The 23995-nt window shown below is 54.4% G+C and overlaps 2 protein-coding genes and 1 long non-coding RNA gene across 28 annotated transcripts in view; 1 reads left to right on the plus strand and 2 right to left on the minus strand.

Annotated features, from left to right (window-relative positions):
• The window catches only part of EPB41 (erythrocyte membrane protein band 4.1), a 94602-nt gene extending 90823 nt beyond the window's left edge, over positions 1–3779 (plus strand). For all 26 annotated transcript variants that reach the window (XM_069035824.1, XM_069035808.1, XM_069035832.1 and 23 more), the window contains one exon: positions 305–3779. The gene's annotated coding sequence lies outside the window, so the exon portion shown is untranslated. The remainder of the gene's footprint in view (positions 1–304) is intronic.
• LOC138121877 (uncharacterized) lies at positions 495–7036 on the minus strand. Its single transcript, XR_011156289.1, has 2 exons — positions 6833–7036; positions 495–6031 (listed from the first exon to the last, which is right to left on the minus strand). It is a non-coding gene; the product is annotated as an uncharacterized lncRNA (long non-coding RNA).
• Positions 7037–9541: 2505 nt separating this feature from the next.
• On the minus strand, positions 9542–18514 carry TMEM200B (transmembrane protein 200B). Its single transcript, XM_069035998.1, has 2 exons — positions 18391–18514; positions 9542–11317 (listed from the first exon to the last, which is right to left on the minus strand). The coding sequence occupies exon 2, from the start codon at positions 11292–11294 to the stop codon at positions 9993–9995; it is 1302 nt and encodes a 433-aa protein (XP_068892099.1). The 5' UTR covers positions 11295–11317; positions 18391–18514; the 3' UTR covers positions 9542–9992.
• Between the last annotated feature and the right edge of the window lie 5481 nt (positions 18515–23995).

The following is a 23995-nucleotide window of genomic DNA, read 5'->3' on the forward strand; positions in this document are numbered from 1 at the left end:
CAGCCACAGCTTCTCTGGACAACCTGTGCCAGCGCCTGCCCACCCTTAGAGGGAAGGATTCCTTCCCAATATCCCACCCATCCCTGCCCTCTGGCACTGGGGAGCCATTCCCTGTGTCCTGTCCCTCCATCCCTTGTCCCCAGTCCCTCTCCAGCTCTCCTGGAGCCCCTTCAGGCACTTCTCACCTGCCATTAGTGATAATTCACCTGAATTCAGTTCCCATCCACTTCAGGGAGGCAGATTCCTGTCTCTCCCAGCAAGCTGCTGTTGGTAGCTTTAACTTACCCTCTTCCTCTCTTGATAGGAAACATTCCTGCAACCCACAACATCAGGAAAAAGAAACCCAGCAAAACTACCAAGAAACTACCTGGAGCACAAAGACCTTGGATTTCCGACTTGACACTCAGAGACATTCATATCATTTATTAAGCATTGTGCATTGACATTTTACTTGGGATTTTTCCAGACTCCACTGGATCCTATTGGATATAGGGTTTTGTTTTGTCTTTTTTTTTTTTTTTTTTTTTTTTTTATATCTATGGTGACAGAAATATGCCATATTTCTAACTGGACTGAATATTTTTTACAGGTTTTCAATTTTGCATTCCCTCTCACACAAAGCCTCTTCAGACACAGAATCCCACCTCGCAGGGCTCCAGGGCTCCCTGTTTTAACTTGTATTCCCTCTGCCTCATCAGGGATATCGGAGCTGTATCCGTGCATATTCCCAGTGCGGGATCTGTACGCGCCTTCACAAAGCCATGGGTCCTTCTGCCAGGAGAGTCAGTTTAAAGAGTCAGACTTTGTGCAGCATTTCCAATTGCCTCTGGATTATTTTTGTAGCTCTGGGGAGCTCCAGCCCCACTGCGACCCCCGGGCTGCTCCGAGCTCCCTCCCCGCTGGGTTCCAGCCCTGACGTGTGATCACAGTAGGGTTTTGTGGTGTAGCCTATGCACACATCTGAATAGTTGACTAGATTTAAGGAATACTGGAAGTTGCTTCAAGTATCTTATACTGTGAATTTTAGAGCTTTAAGAGGACTGTGATAGCATCTTGCCTTCTTCCCGTGTGTCTCTGCCGAGTGCTCCCCACCTGTTTGTGTTTTCTAGATGCCATTAAATTAAAAAGCCCGTAGAAGTGTGTGTTTAAGGTGTTTGGACTCGGGATGCTATTAAGGTAGGCTTGTGCAGCATTCACAGGAACGGAGTTTTTCAGTGTCATAGTTTTTCACTTGTTTGTGTTCATGATTTTTAAATTAGGGAGGGGGTTTTTTTTGTAAGTCATGGGTTGGGTTTTTTTCCTCCCCTCACAGTGCTATTTAAAGCTGAACACGTTACCCATTTCCCAGAGCATGTATCCTACTATCATTTAATTTAAACTCCTTTAGACAATCCTTCCTCGGCCTGCAAGCTGTATTTGAAGAGGCTGAACAAGGAATTTTAGGAGGTGTCAAATGTTGCTGGTTGTGATAGAGCCAAACCACGTGGGAAGTGCTGCCATTCCCTCTTCCACACTGGCCTAAGGGTCTCGATTTGGCTTTATGACCCCCTTGCTGGAATGAAATATCAGGGTGATTGAATCTTGAGGCTGAGCTTACAGACCCCCAGGGCCATCTCCAGCGCAGAGGGGGTGATGCAAAAACATGACTTCAGGGGCTGGATGTGCTCCTACTGCTGCTCTCTCAGCTTCGTGGGAATGTTCTTGCCTGGTTTGTCCTTTCAGCATTTAAATTCAAGATTCAAGAAGCAAAAAACCAACCAAGCTCTGTAAAGAGTCTGCCCAGACACCTGTGAACACTTCAATCCACTTGAGATTGTGATTTTTTAAATTTTTTTTTAAATGTATAAATATATATATATATATAGTGTGGCACAGTGGTAGCTGAGGGCAGGGAGTGCTCTGCTCCTCAGGTGAGGATGGGAAGAAAATGGCAATAAAGAAAAATGCTCTCCAGTTTTAAATTTAAATAATGTATTTCAGAAGTCACTGAATTTAGCTCAGGCTGCAAAGACTCCACTGTGTAGCTGCCCTGGAACTGCGCTGGGGCTGGTGCAGCTTCTCAGCTTCAGGTGCAATTTTAATTAAGCTGTCAGTATTGATTGGAGACGCTGCTGGATTTTGGCTCTGTTTGAGCCTTGCTGGCCCTGGGTCCGTCTCAGCCTCCAGTCCTCCCATGCCGGCAGCTGCCTCTGGGCTGCTCTGGGTGCAGGGTCCCCTCCCGGGATGCTCTGCCTTCCTCAGGGCATCTGAGGGGATTTAGAGAGTCCTGGGCTCCACAGCTGTAGTGTAGAGATTAAGTCTTCCTGTCCATGTCTGAAAAGCCCTTTTCTTCCTTATTCTGCCAGGCAGACCCTGGAAGGGGTCTATGTCTCTGCTGTCCTCAGCTTAGTCGGGTAATGCTTGCCTTAAACACCCATCATGCTGAGCACCCTCTGGCACTGTCCTTTTTCTGGGAATTGAGTTTTTTGCTACTCAGTCCTTCCTTCTCACTTGCAACAGCCACCTGAGGAGTGAAGGGGCACGTGGAGCAGTGGCTGAGACGATTTCTGGGCTTTACCAGGCAGAGCCAGCGTGATAAATTCAGTTTGTCCATAGCACTTGAAGGCACTCTGCTGTCAGGAGAATTTAGGGGAATCTGGTTGCTGGATGTTCCCCTGGGGTATCCCATGCCCTGAGCACGATGAGTGAGACAAAGCAGGGGATTTCTGGGGTGAGAAACCTGGCAGGAGAAATGGTTCCTTTCCAAAAGGATGTGCTCACTGTGGCTGTGGATGTCCCTTGTTGAAGGGCCCATAGACTAGAATAACCCTATTTTTATTTTTTCCCTGGATTTTGAGTGGCTGTTTCCAGGTTGTCCATTCTCACACTTCCCCCTGCGGAGTTCTTGCTTCTCCTGGAATAATTTAAACAAGTCATGGCCTCCTGTGCCCTTTGCCATCACCTGCTGTCTGACCTCAGGGGTTTCCAGCCCCGCTCCTGCCAACATGGTGCCCAAGCCCAGGAGCTGGACAGGAGCTTGGGAAGAAGATACAAGTTAAAAGCAGAAGAAGCTTCTCTCACCCTCATTCAAGGCCGTGGTGGGGCTGCGCACTCCCCTTCCACCTCTGGTGGGATTTAAAATCCTTGGCTCTGAGCATGCTGTGTCAGCTCGAGGGACAAACCAGCTAAGTAAGGTCTATTTATATGAATGTTCCCAGCTCTTCCCACTCCATAAATTCACCCAGAGACTGTCTTGATTGTATAATATACATTATATGGAAACTATTTATATATGAATGAATGTTTTTATAGAAAGGAAGGCAAGGAGCTCCTGTTCTCCTCCATTAAACTGGAATGGCAGCTCCAGTTGCCCAGTAGCAATCCCTTGACCAACAGAGATGTGTTAGCAAAGGACTGACTGATTTCTGGTTTTAATAAACTGTGGTTTGCTGATTTTCCTAATTGTACAATTACCTTAAGAGGTGGTAGTGTCCCAGCCTTAGAGATGAAACTTGTAAAAAAATATAAAAATAAATAAAATAATTTAGTTGAGAAGATGAAGGAGCTTTGTAAAATTTTTTTAAGGCAATTGTGAATTGTCTAGGCTAGGCGTTTACACTCTTTATAAAAATAGGAACTTCTAAAGCTGGCAAAACTTTCTAGATCAACTAGTGATGGGATCTGTCATTTTGGATTTTCATAGTGAATCAAAGGGAAAGTTGCCGTAGCGTTTAGGCAGACCTGAGTGTTCAGTATTGCTTCTTGTACTGCATTTTTCAATAAATTTTCAAACAAAACTCTTCCCTGGCACTGAATTCTCTTCCTTCTTCTCACCTTCCTCCAGGTCTCTCTCCTTAGCCTGGTTTTACCAGCCTAAACCAAAGCCCCCAAAACACAGCCACGGCAGTGCCAAAGCTCTCCCAGTCCTGGGCCAGCATTTCCCTGGGCTCTTGGTGCCTTCAGACCCTTTAAACAGTTCCCAGTGTGGTCACATGTGGGACCAAAGCCCCCCAAAAGGGCCAGAAGCAATTCCCAGAGTCCAACTTTGCCCCAAAGCAGCATCACTTGATAAAGAACCTCCCTTTGGGCTGTGGAATTTGTGGTGAGCCCAGATGAAGTCTGTACTCAGCAGCTGCTGCCCAGCTTTGAGTTCGTATGATTGAACTGGAGTGGGGGGAACTGTCAAATCCATCAATATTTTGGTCCTATCTCATTTTTTTTTCTGGCTGCAGCAGCTTTAGGAGGGACAGCAATAAGGCACAAAAAGCTGACAGGGCATCTTGGCTGCAGGCCTGACAGAGAGCAAGAGCCAGTTGGCCCAGTTAGGGCAACTGGAGACTGGAAGTTGGCTGGGAAGAGCTTCCCTGGGGGCAGGGGCAGCCCAGGGGCTGGCTGTGGTACCTCCCCATGCCTCAATTTCCCTAACAGGCAGAAAGGGAAGGGTGGCATAGGGCATGTTGTGCTAAAAGCACTGAAATCCCATTGCTCCAGACAGCCATCACCTCTTCCACCCTGATGCTGGACAGTTTGCTTCCAAGTATTAAATCTCAGTGTCCTGTAAAGCCAAAATTACCAAGGAGCCTCAGAAACTGACCCTGGAGAGTTGGGAAACTGCCACCACCGAGGCTGCTTTCCTGTAAGTGTCACAGCAGCGTGACTCACTCACAGCTCTGCGGCAGAGCCATGGCCCGTAACCTCCCAGGCTCCTGCCCTCCCCAGCCCCCGCAGGGTCACGCCAAAAACAGCCTTGTTCCGGGGAGCTGGGCCCTGGGGAGGTCCCAGCACCTTCAGACAACGCGCTGGTGTGAGGGGTCATGCCTGGGCACGAACCACAGCCCCAAAAACATCACGTTTGGGGACAACCAACCAAGAAAGGGCTTTGTCCTTTTGCTCAGCTGCGCTTTGGGGTGTCAGTCCCCAGCTCAGTGGCCAAGACATCACCACCTGCTCCCACTCTTGGCCCTATTGAGCGTCACCTAGGGAGCAGCTCCAAGCTCTGTCAGGCTCCTGTGGGTCCCAGTCTGTCCCACAGCTACCAGCTCCAACAACAATATGGGATTGTGCTGGACTGCACCAATGTGTCCTGGCAGAAACACCATCAGGGACTGCCATGGGGAGGGGACACGGGCCTGATGGTTCCCAAGGGGCTTCCGGCACATCCCTGTCCTGGACACACTGCAGGGACATCAGTGGCACCAGGGACTGCCCATCCACCCAAACCACGGCACTTTGCTGGGCAGGAGTGTTGCCATCACCAGTGAAGGGACAGTCCAGCACAGGGGACACTGGAACCCCATCCCAAATGCCCAGGGGAAAAGTGTCCTCAGCTCATTTCCCCCAGGGTACAAGTGCAGGGACAGTAAATACCCACCTCGATGCTCAGCCACGATCCTGCACTGTCTGGGGCCATCCCAGGAGACCTCCCCCCTTCCAGCCCCTCTGGGTGGGTGTCCCAAGCCCAGGGTGCCTTTATCCCCCTCACAGCCAGAGCAGGAGAGGGTGTGGTAATGCTGCCTGTGGCGTTTTGTCTGGCTACAAGCAACGGAAAATATTAGGCAAACAAACACCATGGCAATCCAGATGCAAATAAATAAAACCCCAACCACTTGTCCCGGCTGTGCAGGAGGCAGCAGCTCCTGGTGGGCCAAGTCCACGCTCCTGGGTGGCCCCGCACCAGCTCCAGCCCCCAGATCCCACATGAAAGGCAACGACTCTGTCTTGGAGATCCCATGCTTCAGGAAGAAGCCACAAAAGTCACTTCCCTTCATCACCCATCCCTGGTCCTTCTTCGTGTCTCCATCCTGGAACTCAGGAGCAGCTGTCACATCAGGAGGAGAACGTTCCCCTTCAGTCTCCAGCTTGTTCCAGCCCAGGCTATTTTTAGGCTGTTTCTCCTGTTTTGGGGGCTCAGCAGCCAGTCGTGTTCCCAGAGGATCAGGGCTGCTCTGAGGGCTCCAGGGGGAATTGCTGTGGGAGCCAGGCAGCAGCAGGCAGCAGCAGGGCGACTCCATCACTTCCAGCTGAGAGAGCCCAGGGTTGTTCATCCCAGGGTCTGAGATAAACAGGGTTGAAAGGTCAAAGAGGAATTACGCTGACAATGGGCCAGGTTGGACACGCTGAGCTCAGCTGAGCTCCATCACTGGGGAAACTGAGGCATGAAAGAACAGCCAAAACCAGGTGGGGAGTGACCTCAGGCCCTGCAGCAGCTGGGTCAATGGCCTTGGATTCATCCCTGCTCCGTCCCCAACCCCCCGAGGAAGCACCACTGCAAGACTCCTACAGATCCATGGGCATCTTTTGCTTTTCGCCCCCAGCACGGGCAGTGGTCCCTGATGGGCTCCAAGCCAAAGCTCCAGAGATTTGGGCTCCAGCCCTGTGCCAGTGCTCGGCTGTCAGGACACATCACATGGATACTGACAACACTGAGAGGATTCTGGCTTTTGACCCAGGACCAGCCCCAGGGGGATCCATCCCATACTGCTCAGCCCATTTCTACAGCAGGATTAATGTGCAGAGCCTGGGGTGCCAGGGAGCCTGTACAGGACACCCCCAAACCCACAGAAAAAAAGAAAAAAAAGAAAAAAAAATTAAGCAACTACCCCCAAACCCACCCCAGCTCCAGCCCTATTCCAGCTCCCTTGGGTACCGGGAAGCACTAGGATGGGTTCCTTTGGCTCAGTGCTGGCTCATTAATGCAGGCAGGCATTTTGTATCGCACTACTTGCCCTTTTTAAAATAAAGCACCTAAGATCAGCCCCCTGCCGAGAGGTGCCAGGGCGTCACAGAGCCGGGGAGCACACCCGCCCCATCACACCGCTCCTCCTCAGCCACGGCGGGCAAAAGCCACACTCACCCAGCACAGGTCACTGCGTCCCCGACACTTCATCTTCCCAGCACCTCGGCAGATTTACGGCCGGGATCGCTCACTCCTGGCTGTACTGCAAGTGCGCTCTGCGAGCAGAGCCCTCGCCTTCCCACAGACCTTAAATCTTAAGGAAGGGCTCTCCGGCCAAGCAGATCCATGGCTGTGACCTGCCTCACTGCGGGGAGAGGAGGAGGAGGCGGCGGAGGAGGAAGAAGAGGAGAAAGGGCTGCAACCAGCCAACAGCTGAGCAGGATCAGGGAGTGATTGTCCCCAGCTGTGGCTGTTGTGCTCCCTGGGGACAGAGGTGTCCCAGCAGCAAATCTGGAGACCCGCTGGTGTCCCTAGGCATGAGAGACCCTCTTACAGCCACCGGCAGGGTCTGCACCTCCCCAGAGCACAGCTCCCACACACAGCCTGTGGCAGTGGTTCCCTCAATTCATTTTCCACATTTTATCCATTTTTGGCCCAAACTAAGCTGTCCTGTAGCCATTCACCAGCTGAAAGGTCCCTTGGTGGTGGTGGCAATTGCTCTTGGTCTCTCCAAACTCCACCCTCTGGTCCGAGGGACCCCCGGGGTCAGTCCTCGTCAGCCTGGACATATTGGTGTTGAGGAAAACCCCCCAGTTTTCCTTGCCGGTGTTTTTGATGAAATCCCCCTTCTGTTGGTAGAAATCTCCTGCAGTGGCCACCTCCTGGAGTGGGATACCCCGGGGGGGGTGACAACAGCTGGATATTTAATCCAGAGTGTATCCAGCCTGTTCTGAGCAGGACAGAAGGTACCACCAAGCACTGCCCTTCACAGACTGCGAGTGTGAGATCTCCAGGGCGTCCAGGACTGTTCCACTTCACAGCTCCGCAGCCAAGCAGTCAACGGAGGGTTCTATCCAGGGTGTATACTTCTACTTTCTCTTTTAATTTCTGTTTCTAACCCAGCCTCATCCCTGCCCAGTTTATTCCCAGCACACTGGGAGGACAGCATACACGGCATCCACCCGCTGAAACCGGCACTGTTAAAATCCCACAAACACTCTGGAAACGGTGTCCACAGGCGGAGCTGAAGGTGAGGGATGCACTGATGCTGCTCTCCCTGGAGAAGGCACAGGTCTTCTCACCCTGCCAGATTAATTAATCGAGCTGCTTTGCATTTTGAAATGATCCCTGTGTGACTCAGAAATGCCTCCCCTGGAGGATGCTGCTGAGCTGGGAAGCTGGGCAGGAGGATGATGCTGGTGCAGGCACATGATCCAGGCAAGTTCCCCTGTGATCCAGCCATTTCCCACGGTTGGACTGAGCCCCAGCCAGAAAATGAAGGGGAAAAATGAAAACAAAAGCACCCAGTAGCTTCTGGTGCAGCTCTTTGTGGCATTTTGGGCTCCAATTTCTTGCTGCCAGTTCCCAAAGCATGGCCCAGGGCCCGGCATCAGCTCTGGCTGCAGCTGGTTATGCCCAAGTATAAAGTTATTTTTGGACATAAACAACCTTCTGGCACTTCCCTTGGGATGCTGCTCCAGGGCAGACCCCGATGGTGACTTTCTCTTGTTGCTGTTTATTGCATTGAATCAGTGCCTAAATAATGTTGAGATTAAGCAGCCAAATAAATAGCTGAGCTCGGGCTGGTATCACTCCCAGAGAATCCTTTGGGATGCAACTGGCCCCAAACTGCAGCTGTTGGTCTCATCCTTGTTTCCTGCACAGGGGGAAGCTGTACCAAACCTCTCTGGGAGGGCTGGCATTGGAAACAAACACAGCTTTCCCTTGTAAAGCAGAAAAAAAAACCCAAAACACTGTGGGGGGCTGCTTTTTGGGAAAAGAGGGGGCTGGGGTAGAAAAGGCAAATTCCAAATGATTTTGCTGGGATGTTTCAATCTGGAGAAGGACATTGTCCCCAAAGTTTGCAAGGTCTGACACTCTGTGTTCACTTCAGACCAGAGAGGGAGAAGCAGAAACAGGAATAAAACCCCCCAAACACTTCATACAGATAAAACATATTTCAGCCATTCCAACAGGTCCTGGTTTTGGGAAAGCAAAGGCAAAGATCCCATCTAGGCTGCCACAGCCATTTTGAAGCCTCCTGAGTTGCTGGAGAGCAGAGCTGTCCTCATCCTATCGCTCCAATCCATCCTTCCACACTCCCAGCATCCCAGGGCTCCTCCTGCCCAAGAGAGAGCTGGAGGGAGTAAGAAGGGATGGGATGAACCCCCAGCTCCCTTTTCTCCAGGAATCCACCCCAGTGCCGAGGCCGCCTCTCTGGCCTCATCCCATACAGCTCCTGTTCTGCATCCAGCAGCCACTGAGTAACACCACGACACCAAACAGGACCTGGCAAAATCAGCACTGACACTCACCCACCTCTCTGTCCCTTCACACCCTTCCTCCCACTACCTGCATCCTTCATCCCACCAAAAACCAGCACAAACAAACCCAGATCCACAGAGGCTCTCGGAATGTGCAGCAGCACCTCGCTCGCTGCCTGCAGCTCCCCGGGCACCTTTTGCATCCCTTCTCTCCATAAAAACTCCAAACCTTGAGCTTATCCCCTCATCCTGTGGATGTTGAGCAGCTGGTTATGGAGCATCCCTTCTTCAGCAGAGCCTGGGTGGAGGCACAAGTTCTCACAGACCCTCTGGACCCACTGCTGCAGGCACTGCCCCTCCCCAGCATCCCACGGGCAATAGGAGGAGGCAAGGCAGGACCACATGGCATCCAGATAATATTTAATAGCCCTGCTGGGCCTATGTGCTCTGGCCAAGCAAATTTTCCGGTGGGTTGAGGCTGGACAAGGGGACACCACGCCCCAAAGCATCTCCCCACCCCAACCCTGCTGAAATAAAGTGCTGTGGGGGCTGGTGAGCTTCACCCGCCCCCATGTCCCCATCCCACAGTTTGTGTGGGGTCTCAAAGTGAGGACTCCTCCAGAAAAGCCACCAGGAGAAGGGCTTGTAAGGCCAAGGGCATCCACCGTGAAGGACATCCCACCCTAGGCAAATCCTCCCCCAGGAGCAGAGGGTCAGGACCTTCCTCTTGGCATCAGCTTAAAAATGCTACCCCCAAACACCCCTGGATGTGGGGTTTTGGGGTTGCTGGTGGGTGCTGGGGGCCAGGATGAGGGACTGGGATGTTGTTACAGTCCCCAGAGGTGTTGGGGACATCAGACTCGCGTGCCCTGCTCCATCCCCACTACCCAGGAGCTGGGTCGGGGCTCACCCCGACTTGGGGGCTCGCTGGGCTCCAGCAGCCGGTCCGAGGACTCGCCAGTACTTTCCAGTTTGGCGAAGCCCACCAGGCTGACGTGGTCCAGCCGGGGCCAGCTCCGGTTCTTGCGGTCCTTGATGGGGGCCACCAGCAGCACCCCCGGCCGGCCAAGGTCCAGGGATTTGGAATGTCCCGGGATGTGGAGGTGCACATCAGGGCTGAGCTCCACCAGCGGCTCCGCGCCGGGACAGCTGCCACCCATGTTGATGACAATGTGGCCACCACCACCATCACCACCGCCACCGTCCTGGCCACAGGGCGCGGTGCTGTCACCGATGGAAAGCGGAGCCCGGGAGAGCTGTGGTGTTTTGGGGGGATGCTCAGCAGGGCCCCTCTCTGCCCTCCCGCCAGCCGCCCGTGCTGCCCCGTCCAGCAAGCAGTTGTTGAGCTTGATGATGGGCAGTGCCAGGGCCCCAACGGCCGAGGACAGGAGGGACTCGGCTCCGGCACGGCACGGGAGGCTCAGGTTGACCTCAGTGGAGCGGAGACTATGGAGAGAGGCCGCGGGGGAAGCTGCTGGGTGCTGCAGGAACTCGGCTGTGGTCTGGAGCCTGTTGGGGCCGTAGCAGTCAGACCACTTGCTGCCAGGGCCAGGGCAGGGCTGGCAGGACAGGTCCACCTGGTAACAGCCCTCCACGCACTCAGCGTTGGCCTTGGGGATGGGCTGGCTGTCCCCGTGCTGGCAGTGGCCATCCTCGGGGCTGGTTCCCTCGGGCAGCCCCACTGCCAGGCCATAGAGCCCCTTCTGCATCAGCCGCCGGGTCTCCATGTCCCTGTTCTCATACAGCATCGTGTTGGCGCAGATGAAGATGAAGAGCCCGATGCCCATGATGACGGGGCCAATCAGCTTCAGCTTCTCGCTGTGGGGCACGTGGCGCCCGGCCGCCACCTCCCTCCTCATGTCCCCCACCACACTGGTGTTCCCTGCGCTGGCCCCGGTGCCCCCATGTCCCCGGTGAGGCCAGTAGCCCACCACGGCAATGGTCATGCCCACCAGCACCACCGAGATGCCCACCATGACGAAGGCTCCTGCGGGTGAGCGCATGCGGAGCTGCCCCTTCAGCGGGGGCTCCATCGGGGGCTTGCGCCGCAGGCGGCGGCCCCGGCGCCGCGGTGGGACAGGGGGCACCGGCACCTTGGGGCCTCCCTGCTCCGGCTCCCGCATGGGCCCGTTGGATTCGGCGCTCTCCGCAGTCATCGTCTCTGGCTCAGCCACAATTCCTGCAGGATGGGAGGAGAAAAAGGTGAGCAGGCGTCACACTGGGGGTCCGTGTGCCCAGGATGCTGGAGCACGGGGACCACAGGGACACTGGGAGCATGGGGGGGCCAGGAACATGGAGGGCACAGGGACACCAGGAGCAGGGGATGCCGGGAGCACAAGGACACCGAGCCCGCAGGTGACACCGGTCAGGGACCAGCAGCTTTGTTCTGCCCCATTGCTCCCCTCTTTCTTCAGGTCACTTCTCTCTCCCCACTCAGGAGTGAAGGGCTGAGGAGCCCCTTCCAACTACACTCCCAAAACCCTCAGATTCATCCCTCTAAACCCCTGAGCTGTGCAGGAAGTGAGGACAGCTGGGACCCTGCTGTGCCACATGCAGCACAGAGCCATCGCTGGCATCAGGGCCCAAGCGACCCGTCCTGGGTCACCCCAGTCCTGTGACACCTGAGAAGGTGCCACCCCCAGTCTGCCACAACAGCAGCGAGGGAAGGGGCTCTTTATTCATCTTCGGGGGAAACTGAGGCACCTGGAAACCCAAATGAAAGGTCTGACACAGCCGCACCACCCAGGGCCCTGTGAGTGATGATCCAAGCACAACCTAAAAACCTAAACCAATATCAAGCCACTCATCAGATGGCAGGACCCACCAATCCATTGAGAATTTAAGCTAAAAGAGGTTTTTTTCCCAATTTTATGCTGTCTCCTATTTCCCCTGACCTGCTCAGCGCATCCCCAGGATCCCACCCTCACACACACCAAAACCAAACTCCACATCTAGGGATTTACAGGGATTTACAGTGTATGGTGTGTCATTTTATCCAGAACTTTATTTCCTAGACAAGCAAGAAGGTGTGGAAGCTGCTGCCCAACACAGACAGTGACCAGCCTGGTGGGAAGCATCAGCTGGGCTGGCATCATTGTGCCTGGGATAAGTGGAACGGAAGCTAAAACAGGCCTTGAACATGTCCCAGACCAAAAACATCTTTAAAAAAATATAAATAAGCTCACGCTGACAGGAATCTGTGTCCTCGCAGTGCGGTGCTGCGTGCCCAGCATGGCTGGCAGTGGGGCTGGGGCAGGACGGAGTGTCCGTGCACTCTCCTGTGTCTCTCGGCACTGCCAGCATGGGAATGCTGCCCAGGCAGTTCCCAGAGGAACAACCCAAAGGGGATGGGAGCAGGGAGAGCTGCAGGGCAGCCCCCAGCCAAGGGATGCTGTGGGAGGGGGCTTCTCACCCCAATTCATCTTAAACTGTCAAGAAAAGCATTTGGACAACACGGAATCATGGACATTCAGCAATTCAAGTCCAGAAACTAAACCCAAGGAGAACCCTGTGGGAGGAGAGGGGTGACCTCTCCAATTTTACTCCCCGAGATGAATGAAGTGCCTAGAGCCAGTGACCAGCATCCAAACAGCAGAAAAATACTACATTTTTTTTTTCCCAGTTAATCATCTTAAGGTGTTATTAGCATCAGAGGGAAGGAATTAAAAGATACGAGTTCCAGGATGACAGCTTGTTCCTGGCACAAAGCTGTCAAGCTGTGACAACTTGAGTAAGGGAGATTTAAAGGGAAAAAAAATAAAGTCCCAAACAAACCAGACCAAACCCCAGGCCACTGCTGAGTGGGGTGTTAAGGCTTTCTGGAAAATAAGTTGATAATCCCACATGGCAAAGGGAGAAACACAATAAACCCAAAGCAACATTCATCCTGAATGGAAAAATGAGGCTTTAAATATTTTGGTATTAAAGGGAAACAACTGGACGCTTGAACACATCCCAAAGACTGTGGAGTTTTTGCCTCCAAATGCCCTGATTTAGGTTATGTCTCCATTTTCTCCCATTTCCACCTTAGCTTCAAACTCCCTTAATTTTATAGCAAACCCTTTAAATGCCTTGCTGGCTACTTAGGAATTAAAAAGAGAATGACCCCTTACATTGCAAGAGAAAGCCTTGGACACTGCCGGGGGGGGGGATATGAAACCCCCATGGCTCATGACCCCAAACTCACTCACACCAGGCACCCCCTGTTTTATTCCAGAATCTCAGCCATGCTTCTTTGACCCCATTTCTGCTGTTTTCCTCTCTAACCCACCCTGTGGAATCAAGGCCAGTGTCCACAGGGACAGGAGCATCCCTGGTGTCCCACCTGTGGGGACAAAGAGCATCCCCTGGGGGCAACAAGCATCCCTGGGGTCCTGCCTGTGAGGACCATGAGCATCCCCTGGATCCCATCCAGGGCAATGCTTTGGGTCCAGGTGATGTTCACCTGGGCTGCACCAGGCTGCCCTTGCCACACTTTTGCACTGGATACAGTCTGGGGTTCATCTCAGGCTGCTTAGGACGGGGAGCAGGAGGATGAGAGGTGCCCACCCACCCCACCTCCACAGGGTCCAGACCATGCTGGGGCTGAAACAACCCCCTTCCCACCTCCTCTCCTTATCCCTGGGCACGGAGCTGCTGTCAGGAGGGACAAGCAGATGCCACCAATCTGCCTCAGGCAGGGAATCCCCTCTGTAGCCCCGGCCACTATTCCTGCCCAGAGTGCCCGTCCCTTATCTCCACACTGCCGTGTTCTGAACTTGGAGCATTTCCTTGCTCATTGCTGGGGCTGGCTGTTCCCAGAGTTCAAAACCATTATTTTTATTAATAGAATCCCCAAGGTTATATAACCCTTTAAAAAAAAAGAAATTAAAAAAAATACAGAATCCAGCGCTGCCATCCCCTCCTGCACCCCACAGCCGCCGACACTCCCGCGGATGGATTAATCCCACGTTGGAGCAGCTCGGAGAGCAGGAACGGGGCTCCTGGGGGTGCTGCCGGAGCACGGGGACAGCCCGGCCCCGTGCTGGGGACAGGCAGTGGCTTGGCATTCCTGGCCACCTCCCTCCAGCCCGGAGGCATTTGTGGCTCACCAGGACCAGCTCTGAGGTTTCGATTCCCGGTGGGAAGGAATGACAGTATGGAATGACAGTATGGAACTGTAAACGTCGTTCTGAAGCGGGATGAGCGCTGCTCTGCTGCCAGGTTAAGCTCCCAATCCCCGCAATAAGCCTGGCATTAAAATAAACCCAAATATTTCTCTAATCCCCCCCATCACGAAGGCACATTGCTGGCTCCACCCTCCCACCTCAATCCTCTCCCGCCGCCTTCGCAGACTGATGCTCCTAAAATTTGACACTAAATCCCAACGCATCCGACAGCAGCAGAGCTGGGTGGTGGTAAAGCAGAATTTGGGAAGGGTCCCTCTTGCAGAAGGATCCTCACATCCCCTGCGTGTCCCTGGGATGCTCTGCTCCTGCTATGACCACGCTGCCACCCTGAATTTGCAGCATCAAAGGCTATCAAAAAGCAGAACTGGCCTCCAAATCTCCCTCTGGATGAGGGGCTGTGCCAGTGTTTGGAAGTGCCACTCCAGTCCTGTGCCACAGGAGGTGCCACCCAGCTCAGTGATGGGCTGGAGATGCAGAAATGTCATACTGAAAAGGGCCAAGTGCAGACAGCTCTGAGGGCCTTCCCCTTGTGGGTTTATCCCCCTTGCCAGTTATCCTTCCAGGAGCTTTTTATTTTCCTTGGCTCACACCTGGAAAAGGCCTCACTGTGGGACAGCCTCCACCACATAGAAGGGAATTAAAATCCAGCATCTCCCTGGGGAGAGTGTTCCCACTGCTGTCATACCCCATCCCAGGCTGCGTTGCCCAACTGTGGGGCACGATCCCATTCTGCACCCAGGATCCCACCCTGGATGTAGGATCCCATCCCATGGGTCCTCTGCAGGGCATCACCCCGGGAGCTGGCACAGGAGCAGCCCCGGCTGTAATGAACACCTGAGAAACACCAAACAAACAGAAAACACCTGTTCTCCTTTTCTTTTCCAAAAATACTGTGACTTTAAGATGCTCTCCTGATTTTGGGAGTAAACTAATTTTGCAATTCACCGCTGAATCAGCCAGCAAAGCTTGCAGTGTGTCTAAAGGCCACGGTGATGGGTGAGACCCCAAACCAGCGAGCATAGCCCAGCCCCCTCTGCCTCATCCAAGCCCCGGGGAGCCTGTGACATCCAAGCCTGTGATGGCTGAGCTCCCTCAGATTCCTCTCCATGAGGAAAGGGGAACCAGGCAGCCAAGATCTTCTGGGTATGAGGCTGTGTCGAGCTGCTGGAGCCCCCCCCAGCTCTCCCACCCACCGGGAAGGTACGGAGAATGGGAATGACAGTCTGCGCTGAGATGTGATGCTTAAAAATAACTCCTTTTCAGCCCAGCCTCCAATGCCGCCCCCAGCACAGGGCAGTAGGGGACCACAGGAGCAGCACCCAGGCACCAGCTCCTTCCCCATCCCACCTCCCATCCTGGCTGCAGGAGACCAAAGCCAAGGCCAGCAGGGGAGCAGCAGTGATCCCAGTGCACGGTGCATCCCTCGTGCTGGATACACGGGATGGTCCGAGCCCCCATATCCCCACCTCTGCGGTGCCTCCTCCTTTCCTGGTTTTCTGAGTTCACTTCAAATTCCCCTCCTTGGCTACACATAAAGGTCTCAGAGGGAGGGAATAGGAGAAAAATCTGCCAGACATTTTTCTGGGGGTCTCCCAGCTGGAGCAAACCCTGTCACCACCCCAGCACCCACTGGCAACTCCCAGTCCGGAGCCTCCCCCAGGCTCATTCCCGAGGGATAAAACCTCCCTGTGTGAATGTGGCACAAGCATGTTCCCAATGCAGTGACAAAATCTGTGGCTCCAGCTCCAGCCTTAGCTGGGGACACCTGTTAATCAACCATAATTAAGTTCCCTCACAGAAGCTTCCACATAAACTCAGTAACACTAATTACCACAGCATGGGAAGGATTTTCCCCCTTCACAGCGAAAAATCACCTTCTGGTCCCAAACTGGGAGTCTCATGGGGGCTGTGACAGATTTTCACCTTTGTTGTGGCACAGAAGACTTTGGGAGTGACAACCCAAAGGTCAGAAGTGCCCTTTATCCCTCTCTCCACAGCACTGGAGACCTCAGTTTTCCCAGGTGAAGGATGGGATGGAGGAGGGGTTAATGCACAACCACCTCCACCAAGCACCTGTCAACAGAGGCATCACCCCCACACCTGCAGAAGCATCGGCACCAGCTTCCCATCATCGGGCCACACATCCCAGACAGCAGTCAGGAGCCACCAAGGGCACTGCCGTCACTTGGGATATGATCCAGGGAAAGATGGTGCTGGGGTGGTTTGGGGACATGCGGGTCTCTCCCTTTGCTTTCCACCCTGTGCGTGAGCCCAGGCAGAAGATCCTGATGGGCAAATGGGATGTGAGGAGTGAGAGCCTCCAGTGCCACCAGTAGCTCCAGCTCCATTCCCCTTGACTTCTCCAAACTCCTCCCTGCTCCTAAAAAATGGGGCCATGCTCTAAACGCCTCTCACCCCTCAGGCAAAAGAAAGTGTGTGGAAACATCCCACTGATTACTAATTACCAGAGCTTGCCTTACCCAGATTTGCTCTGCTAATTAGACTAATCTCCACGGCTGGGAAATGAGCTGCAGTCACCCATGGCGAGGAGCTCACGCAACTTGGATGATGCTTAACTCTGACATGTCAGATCCCTGCGATGGGATCGGGAACATAATTCCCGCCTGCTTCTGATGGGCCATTGTCTAAGGAGACAATGGAAATGCCGCAAATTTGGTGTTTCTCCCCCAAGCCAATGCCGAAATCAGGACATCTGCATTGCTCAACTTTTTTGATAGGAACCAGATGCAAATAATTAATAAATCCAAATTCAAGATAATGCAGACATCTAAATTTAAATGGAGAGCGGATTTCTAATGGCAGTTCTTTGCTCGCTTGGAGGAGGGGGAGGAGTGAAGGGTTCAGAGGGATTTCCTGGGAGAATTCCTGCCTCTGGGAAGTGATGTGGGGTGGCAGGGCAGCCAAGGATGCAGGCTGCGGCCAAGCACCTTGCAAATCCTTGCAGCCAAGAGAAAAGGAAGGAGAGTAAAGAAAAAATCCATAGGCTGGGATTTCCAGGGAATTAGGACCAAACTCTTTCTGAATTTGGCACCTTCCCTGCTGCTCCTTTGAAAAATCCCTACCAGCACGGAGGGAGGCGGGGAGGGAGGGACGGAGCCTGGGGGGCTGCCTCCCTGCTCCCAGGCATGGCCCAAGTCATCCAGGGGGTATAGACACACAGATCCCATCTCCCGCTCCACAGGCCCACATCCCACTCGGCCTGCAAGCAATTAAGTTCCCAGCTGTATTCCCAGCTGGCATCACCCTTACCTCCAGCTTTTTAAACCCTCCATTTCCCCTACTCTTTACCCTGCAAAAGACACATCTCCCTGATTTCGTGAATAAGGATCCAAACCCACCTAGAGATGAGACGGAGCCGCTGGTCTGGCTGCGGTCGCTGACCCCTCCACACCACAAAGCTGAGCCCCTTGTGCCCACAGGCCCTCCCGATCCCAAACTCCAGGATCTACTGGGATAATTTCCACCCATTTCTCCTCTCTCGAGTCTCTACATCAAACCCTGCGTGGGGATGAGCTGTGGGGCCACTCCTCGCCCCAGCCCTCTTGCCAGGAGCCCCGGGAACAGCAAAAAGTGCCGGGATTGGGCAGTTCTGCCCAGCTCCCGGGTTTTGGCTGTGTGAAGGCGCGTGTGCCCCTGTGTGGGCTTGCATAGGAGTGTGTCTGTGCACATCTGTGCACAGCTGGGTGTGCATGCGAGTGTGGATGTGCGGGTGTGAGTCCGTGTGCGTGTCCGGGTGTCCCTGCGTGTGCTCGGGGTCTGCGGGAGCAGATTGGCGCCTGTGGGTACACCGTGTCCGTGGGTGCCCGGTGCCCCCCAGTGCGCAGTGCCCGTGGGTGCCCGGTGTCTGTCCATGGGTGCCCGGGGGTGCCCGGGGGTGCTCAGTGCCTGCCTGGGGGTGCCCGGTGCCAGCGGCAGTCGGGTGCCCGCGGGTGCTGCGTGTCCGCGGTGCCCGGCGCGCATCCCGCCCGGGGTCCGCGTGCCCGGGGCTGAGGTGGATGTGTGCGGCCGGTGCCGTGTGTCCGTGTCCGTGTTCCCCCCGCCGTACCCCCGTCCCCGCACTCACCGGCGGCCGCCGAGCCATGCTCCTCCCGCCGGGGCCGGTGCCCCGGGGGCGGCGGGCGCTGGGCTCCGCCGCTGCGGCCGGGGCCATGGAGCGGCAGGAGCCGGCGGGGCGCGGAGATCCCGGCTCCCCGCTCGCCGCCGGGACGTCTGGGCGCGGGCGGGGGGGCGGCGGGTTCCGCCCGGCCCCGGGTCCCGCCCCGGCCCCGCGGGGGGCGGAGCGCGGCGGGGTCGGGCGGGGGGGACGCGGACGGGACGGGACCCCCCTGTGCCCCCCCCGGGCCGGGCTCCGGCTGGGCCCGCGGCCGCTTCCCGGGCGTGGGAAAGTTGCGATCGCTGTGCGGGATCGGTGGGATTAGGGATTTTCCCGGCTCCGAGCGGGGCCGGGAGCGGCGGGGGATGGAAGGGGCCGGGCTGGGATCCTTCCTCCGCCCCGCTCCGCTCCCGGGTCCCCTCGCCCAGCGGCGACCCCAGACCCCCCCGCAGGAAGGGCCCTGCCGCGCCGGGGGATGCTCCAGTGGAAGGTGTCCCTGCCCCCGCCGCGGGGAGGGTTGAAACTGGATGGTCTTTAAGGACCCTTCCCAGCCAAACTATTGCATGATTCTCTGATCCTGTGAAATACTCAGAGCTCAGAGACTCTTCTCCACCCCTCCAGCACAGCCCCCCAGCCCCCAGCCTGCAGTGCACCAGAAGATCCCAGTTCTCCAAGCCAGGCCAACCTGCACCGGGACTGGGGCTGCAGTGGATCCCCCCTTTCAGCACAGGGAGTTCAGCAGTTGGGATGAAGCATTATCCCACATTAATCCTGGCAGTGGAGGCGTTTGCTGCAGCCCCTCCAGACGGTGCTAACGCAGGTTCCAAAGGCACTTTCTCCTCCAGGCAGGCGCAGAGCGAGGACCCTCTGCAAGGAGCTGCTCGGAGTGCAGGGCTTTGTTTCCTCTCCTCTGAACTTGCCGAAGACACAACAAATCTCTCTGTCAGCCGCAGAGATTATGGCGCAGCACCCCCTGCACCCTCATCCCCTCCTCTCCATCCCCACGTGCCCATCCCCTCATCCCCATTTCCTCCTCCCCGTGCCCACATCCCCATCCCCACAGTGAGCAGCATCCCGCAGCTCTAAGGACCACGGGCACATCCTGACGCACCGAAACTGCCAATCCAAGCACACTGCCACCCCAACACCACACCCCAACACTCCAGTAAGTGCTGTGCAGATTCCGCCTCATCTCGCCCAGAGGCCCAGATGTTCAGCAGGCAGAGGCACCTTCTCAGCCTTTAATTAAAAGTGTGCCAAGGTCACATTCCCCAGGTCCCCACTCTCCCTAGGGAGCCACAAAACAACTCAGCAATTCCCTGTGTGACTTTGCGACTGACACCCCACAATCCACAAGCAGATCCAGGATGTCTCTATGGCAGGGAGCACTTCCCGGGAAAGGTTTTTAGGGATAAAGCTCAAAAACGAGGTGCAGGACACCAGGTTCCTCACCTGTCTCTGGTGAGGAGCATCATCCAGAGGGTTGATGATGAGGGAAATAAAATCCCCAGTTCTGGGGGAATTCTGCATGGGGTCAGTTCTCTGCCTCTTTGGCAGGCTCAATTAAAGCAGCTTCTGTGAATCTTTGGAGTTTCATGAGGGAAGGGATTACGGCTGTGGGCCGAAGGTGCCACCTGCACTGCTGGAGTGCAGTGATGCCTCACTCATCCAAGCATTCCATGCAAGGAACACACCTGCCCAGGGAGGAATGGGATTTGACTTCGGCTTCTCAAGCTGTTCAAGCAACACATTCAAGGTCTCCCTTTGCCACCACTGGAACCCATCTGGGCACCCCATGATCCAGAAGAAATTAATGCTTTTGAGCAAAATTTGATTTCTATTCAGAGGCTGTACCTGTGCCAGGCAGTGCTGGCCAAAGATCCGAAGAGGGAAGTGGTGGGAGCTCAGTGCTGGTGGCTTTCAGAGCAGGGGTTGGCAGTTCAGCAGCATGGGCAGGGCAGGGGGCTGGCAGCACGGGGCTGGGAGAGGCCACCAAGCTCCAGCAGTGCTCCTCCCTGTACAGGATCCTGCTCCACAGCAGTTTTCCAGTCCCAGGTCACCAGTGATGCTCTGAGGGAACTGGTCTCCCCCAGGGATCAGCTGTTAATGCGGGGAGAGATGCTGGAGGCAGGACTGGGGGAAAGGGAAGCTGCCTGTGGTTCTCCAGGGTTAAAGGTGGACTGTGCAGGGCAGGAAGAGCTCAGCCAGGATCTTCCACCCTTCCTGAGACAGAAGCTGCTGGGATGGGGATGTAGGTTCCTCCTGTGTCCTTGCAGACAGTGGAACCACGTCCCTCCAGAGGAGAAGAGGGCTGATGAGGAGAACTCACTGGGGATAAAAGTGACAGCAGGGAGAGAAGAGGGGGCTCAGGGAGGAGGTTTTGGAGAAGAGCCCGTGGCAGGGCAGAGGATGTGCAGGACCAAAAGCTCAGAGCATTTTCCCCGTGCCCCAGGAGAGGGTGGCGGTGGCGGCTCTTACAGGCACGTCTGGGATGGAAGGAACAACATAAAACAATATGACAAAGAGCCAACACCACTGTGTCTCTTTAAAGAGAGAAAAATTGGATCTCATGGTAACTGGGCACCTCCTCTTGATTTTAGGGGGAGGGAGGGGATCTGAGTCCTTGTTTAGAAGCTCTGGTAATCCTGGGAAAGCCTCCTCTGCTCTCTGCTGCTTCAGCTGGGGACCGAGTCTGGGCTGAGGGACCATGTGGATGGAGGAAAGAGGACTAGACAGGGAGTGATCACAGCCAGGATCTGAGATCAGAGAGAAGGAATGTTGTTATGGAGAGGCTGAAAGCTCGGGGTGGGGATGACTCATGCTGGAGAACATACAGCTGTTGGAGCGGGATTTGGCACTGGCTCGCGGGGCTGCAGAGCCTCCCCCATTAGCAGAGAGGGGAAAGAGGAGCCTCCACGATGGCTCCAACCTGGTGGAGGCAGCTGTTGACCTGTGCTGGAGGTGATGGGCGCAGAATGCTGCCTGCCAGAGTGGGGTCACTGGAGAGGTATTTTATATATATATATATATATACATATGGGGGCCTGGAGAGGTATTTTGGGCAGCAGAGAGGGCTCAGCAGTGAGGTCCCCTCTGGCTGAGGGATGTGCATCCTCAGCACCAGGGCTCCTCTGGCCTCCATGATGCTGCCTTGGGGAAGAGCAGTGGGGCTGGGATGGGGCTGGACAGGTCAGCTGTGAAGGGCAAGGCATGAAGCAGACATTCCCCCCTTACCTAGTGACAGGGAAACCAAGGCATGGAGCAGAGATGCTCCCTGTGGGCTCCTTGGCCCATGGTCACGCTCTCTTCATGCTGGGAGAGGTGGATTGGGCTTGGAAGTGATTTCTGTCTGCGGAGTCAGACCACCATCCCTCCTGGGCTGCTGGCAGCTGATGCTTGTAGGGCACCAGAGCTTCCATCCAGCAGAAGACGCTGCAGCAGCTTCCCCAGAATCCACTGGCTGCCACAGGGATAAGGGGGAGAAACAGTCCCCACATCCACGGGAGCCAGGGCAGGCAGGGAAGGAGATTTGGGCAAGGCATTAGGAGAGGAAGGGTGAGCCCAGCATCTTCCCAAAGTCGCTTTCAGAGAGATGGTTTTTGTATGATGCCCACAAATAATCACAGCACCAGATTCCCAGTGCCGTGGGATAAAAGCTCCATAGGCTGCTTTGGAGGTGGCCCCATTACAGGGGTAAGTGAAACGACTGTAAATACAAACAGACTTGTTATTAATCATGCTCTGTAAATGTGGAGTCATTATCTTCATGTCCCTGGAAAAGTAATTATCTCCAGCTTTTCAATAAGAACTTGAAAAAGCCTAAAGAGTTGAGTTCTGGAAATGTCATCCATCTCCATGTAGAAGAAAAGCTGCATATTTTCACATATTAATGCAAGTTAATCGAATTTACAAAATGAGTGAGTTTTAATACATCTACAAAGCTGTAAGTTAAATGCCTCATCCCAGGGATTTATGACACAGTTTCGCAAACTTTTCCGGTGTTGGACACATCCTGTGATGCCGTGTTTTATTGTCTAGCCAGGGGTGCTTGTGCAGGACACAAGATGAGATCTGATTTACAGATCGGTCCTCCACTGCCATGTACAGCAATCCCTCCTCGCCTGAGAGGGCTCAGGGGTGCAGAGCTCCGTGTAATGAATTCCTCTTTCCAAATAACCAAACTCCAATGTTTTCCAGTTGAAGGGAACATCAAGCCAAACACTTCAGGCCAAAGCACAGCTCTGTGAAGTTTTATGCAACTGAAAGTCCACAGAAACACATCCATGCTCAATCAAAAATATTTGGGAAGATGATATTGCCTGCTGCATTTACACTCCTGATGCTCCAGCAACCACTTGGGGAGAGGAAGAGCAAGAGGAGGAGGAAGAAAAGGAGGAGGAGGAAGCGAGAGGCTGCAGACCTGGGGCAGCACCTGCCAGAAACTACAGGGCAATTGCATTTCCAGCTTGGACAGTGCAGTGTCAGCAAGGCTGGGCAGGAGATCTGCACTGAAGTGGGTTTAATGTCAGCCCACGTCTCTTTAACACACACTGAGCTCACAGAGCTGCAGCAAAGGTGCTTGATCTTGTCTACACATACCCAGCACTCAGTGGGTGGCTCAGGCTGGGGTCAGTGCAGCCAGAATGAATTTTAATCTGCCAGAAGCATTCAGGAGAGGGGCTTTTGCTCTGCATCTGGTCATCACTTGCTTTTCTTGGTCACACAAAGGATCCAGCTCCTGATAGGAAGAGTGGACTGTCTTGAAGGATTGTCCCAAAGCACACCAAAAAGCTCATCCTTCTATCCTTTCACCAGATTTCAGAAACTTTCTTGCATCGAAGTGTTTTGGTTTGTCATTTCAGTTATATCCTAAATTACTAAGCATTAATGCTTGCTAATGTTGAAGTAACAGAAATAAAAGCTGAAGTACTTCAGCTAAAGCTGGGATGAGGTATTTCACAGAAATGCAATATTCTGAGATTGCCTTTTCATTTCAAAATGAGACATAACATTTCCAGCTCCACATGGCTCTTGGGGGGGAGGTAATTTGGATTTTCAACCCTTTATTGCTTTGCCAGAGCAGGCAGGGAAAGATTTGAGAGAGTCTGGGCTCTCACTGGCAGCAGCTCTGTGAAACCCTGGTGGCTTGGGGCAGAGGTGAGGGATCTTCCTGATGTCTCATCCTACAGGAGAAATCCCATGGGAATCCAATGAACCCATTGGGGCCAAATTTGAACACACACCGAGGGAAATGCATTTTAGACCCCGTTTAATCAAATTGCTGAACTTGTCCCTGCAGGAGCTCAGGAACAAGCTCAGAAGGGGCAAACTCCAACTGAGGGGAAGGAGCTTCGTCATCAGCTAACAAACGTGGTCGATGGGATGATGGGATGACATCTGCGCTGCAGAAGCCCTCAAGGCATCATCGCTCTGAAGGGATGGAGCACACCAGGGAAGCATCATCCTCCATCCATCCCCGACCCCTGCCAGGATCCACATCCCAAAACCCTCCCATTCCTTGTTTGTTCCTTCCCTCATTAAATCACACCCTTGTTAGCATCAGGCCTTCATTAGC

Source organism: Aphelocoma coerulescens, chromosome 23, assembly GCF_041296385.1.
Source record: "Aphelocoma coerulescens isolate FSJ_1873_10779 chromosome 23, UR_Acoe_1.0, whole genome shotgun sequence".
Lineage (NCBI taxonomy): Eukaryota > Metazoa > Chordata > Aves > Passeriformes > Corvidae > Aphelocoma > Aphelocoma coerulescens.

Bases quoted from the DNA above. Each gene is read 5' to 3' on its own strand.
- TMEM200B (XM_069035998.1), bottom strand. From the start codon at position 11,294: ATGACTGCGGAGAGCGCCGAATCCAACGGGCCCATGCGGGAGCCGGAG.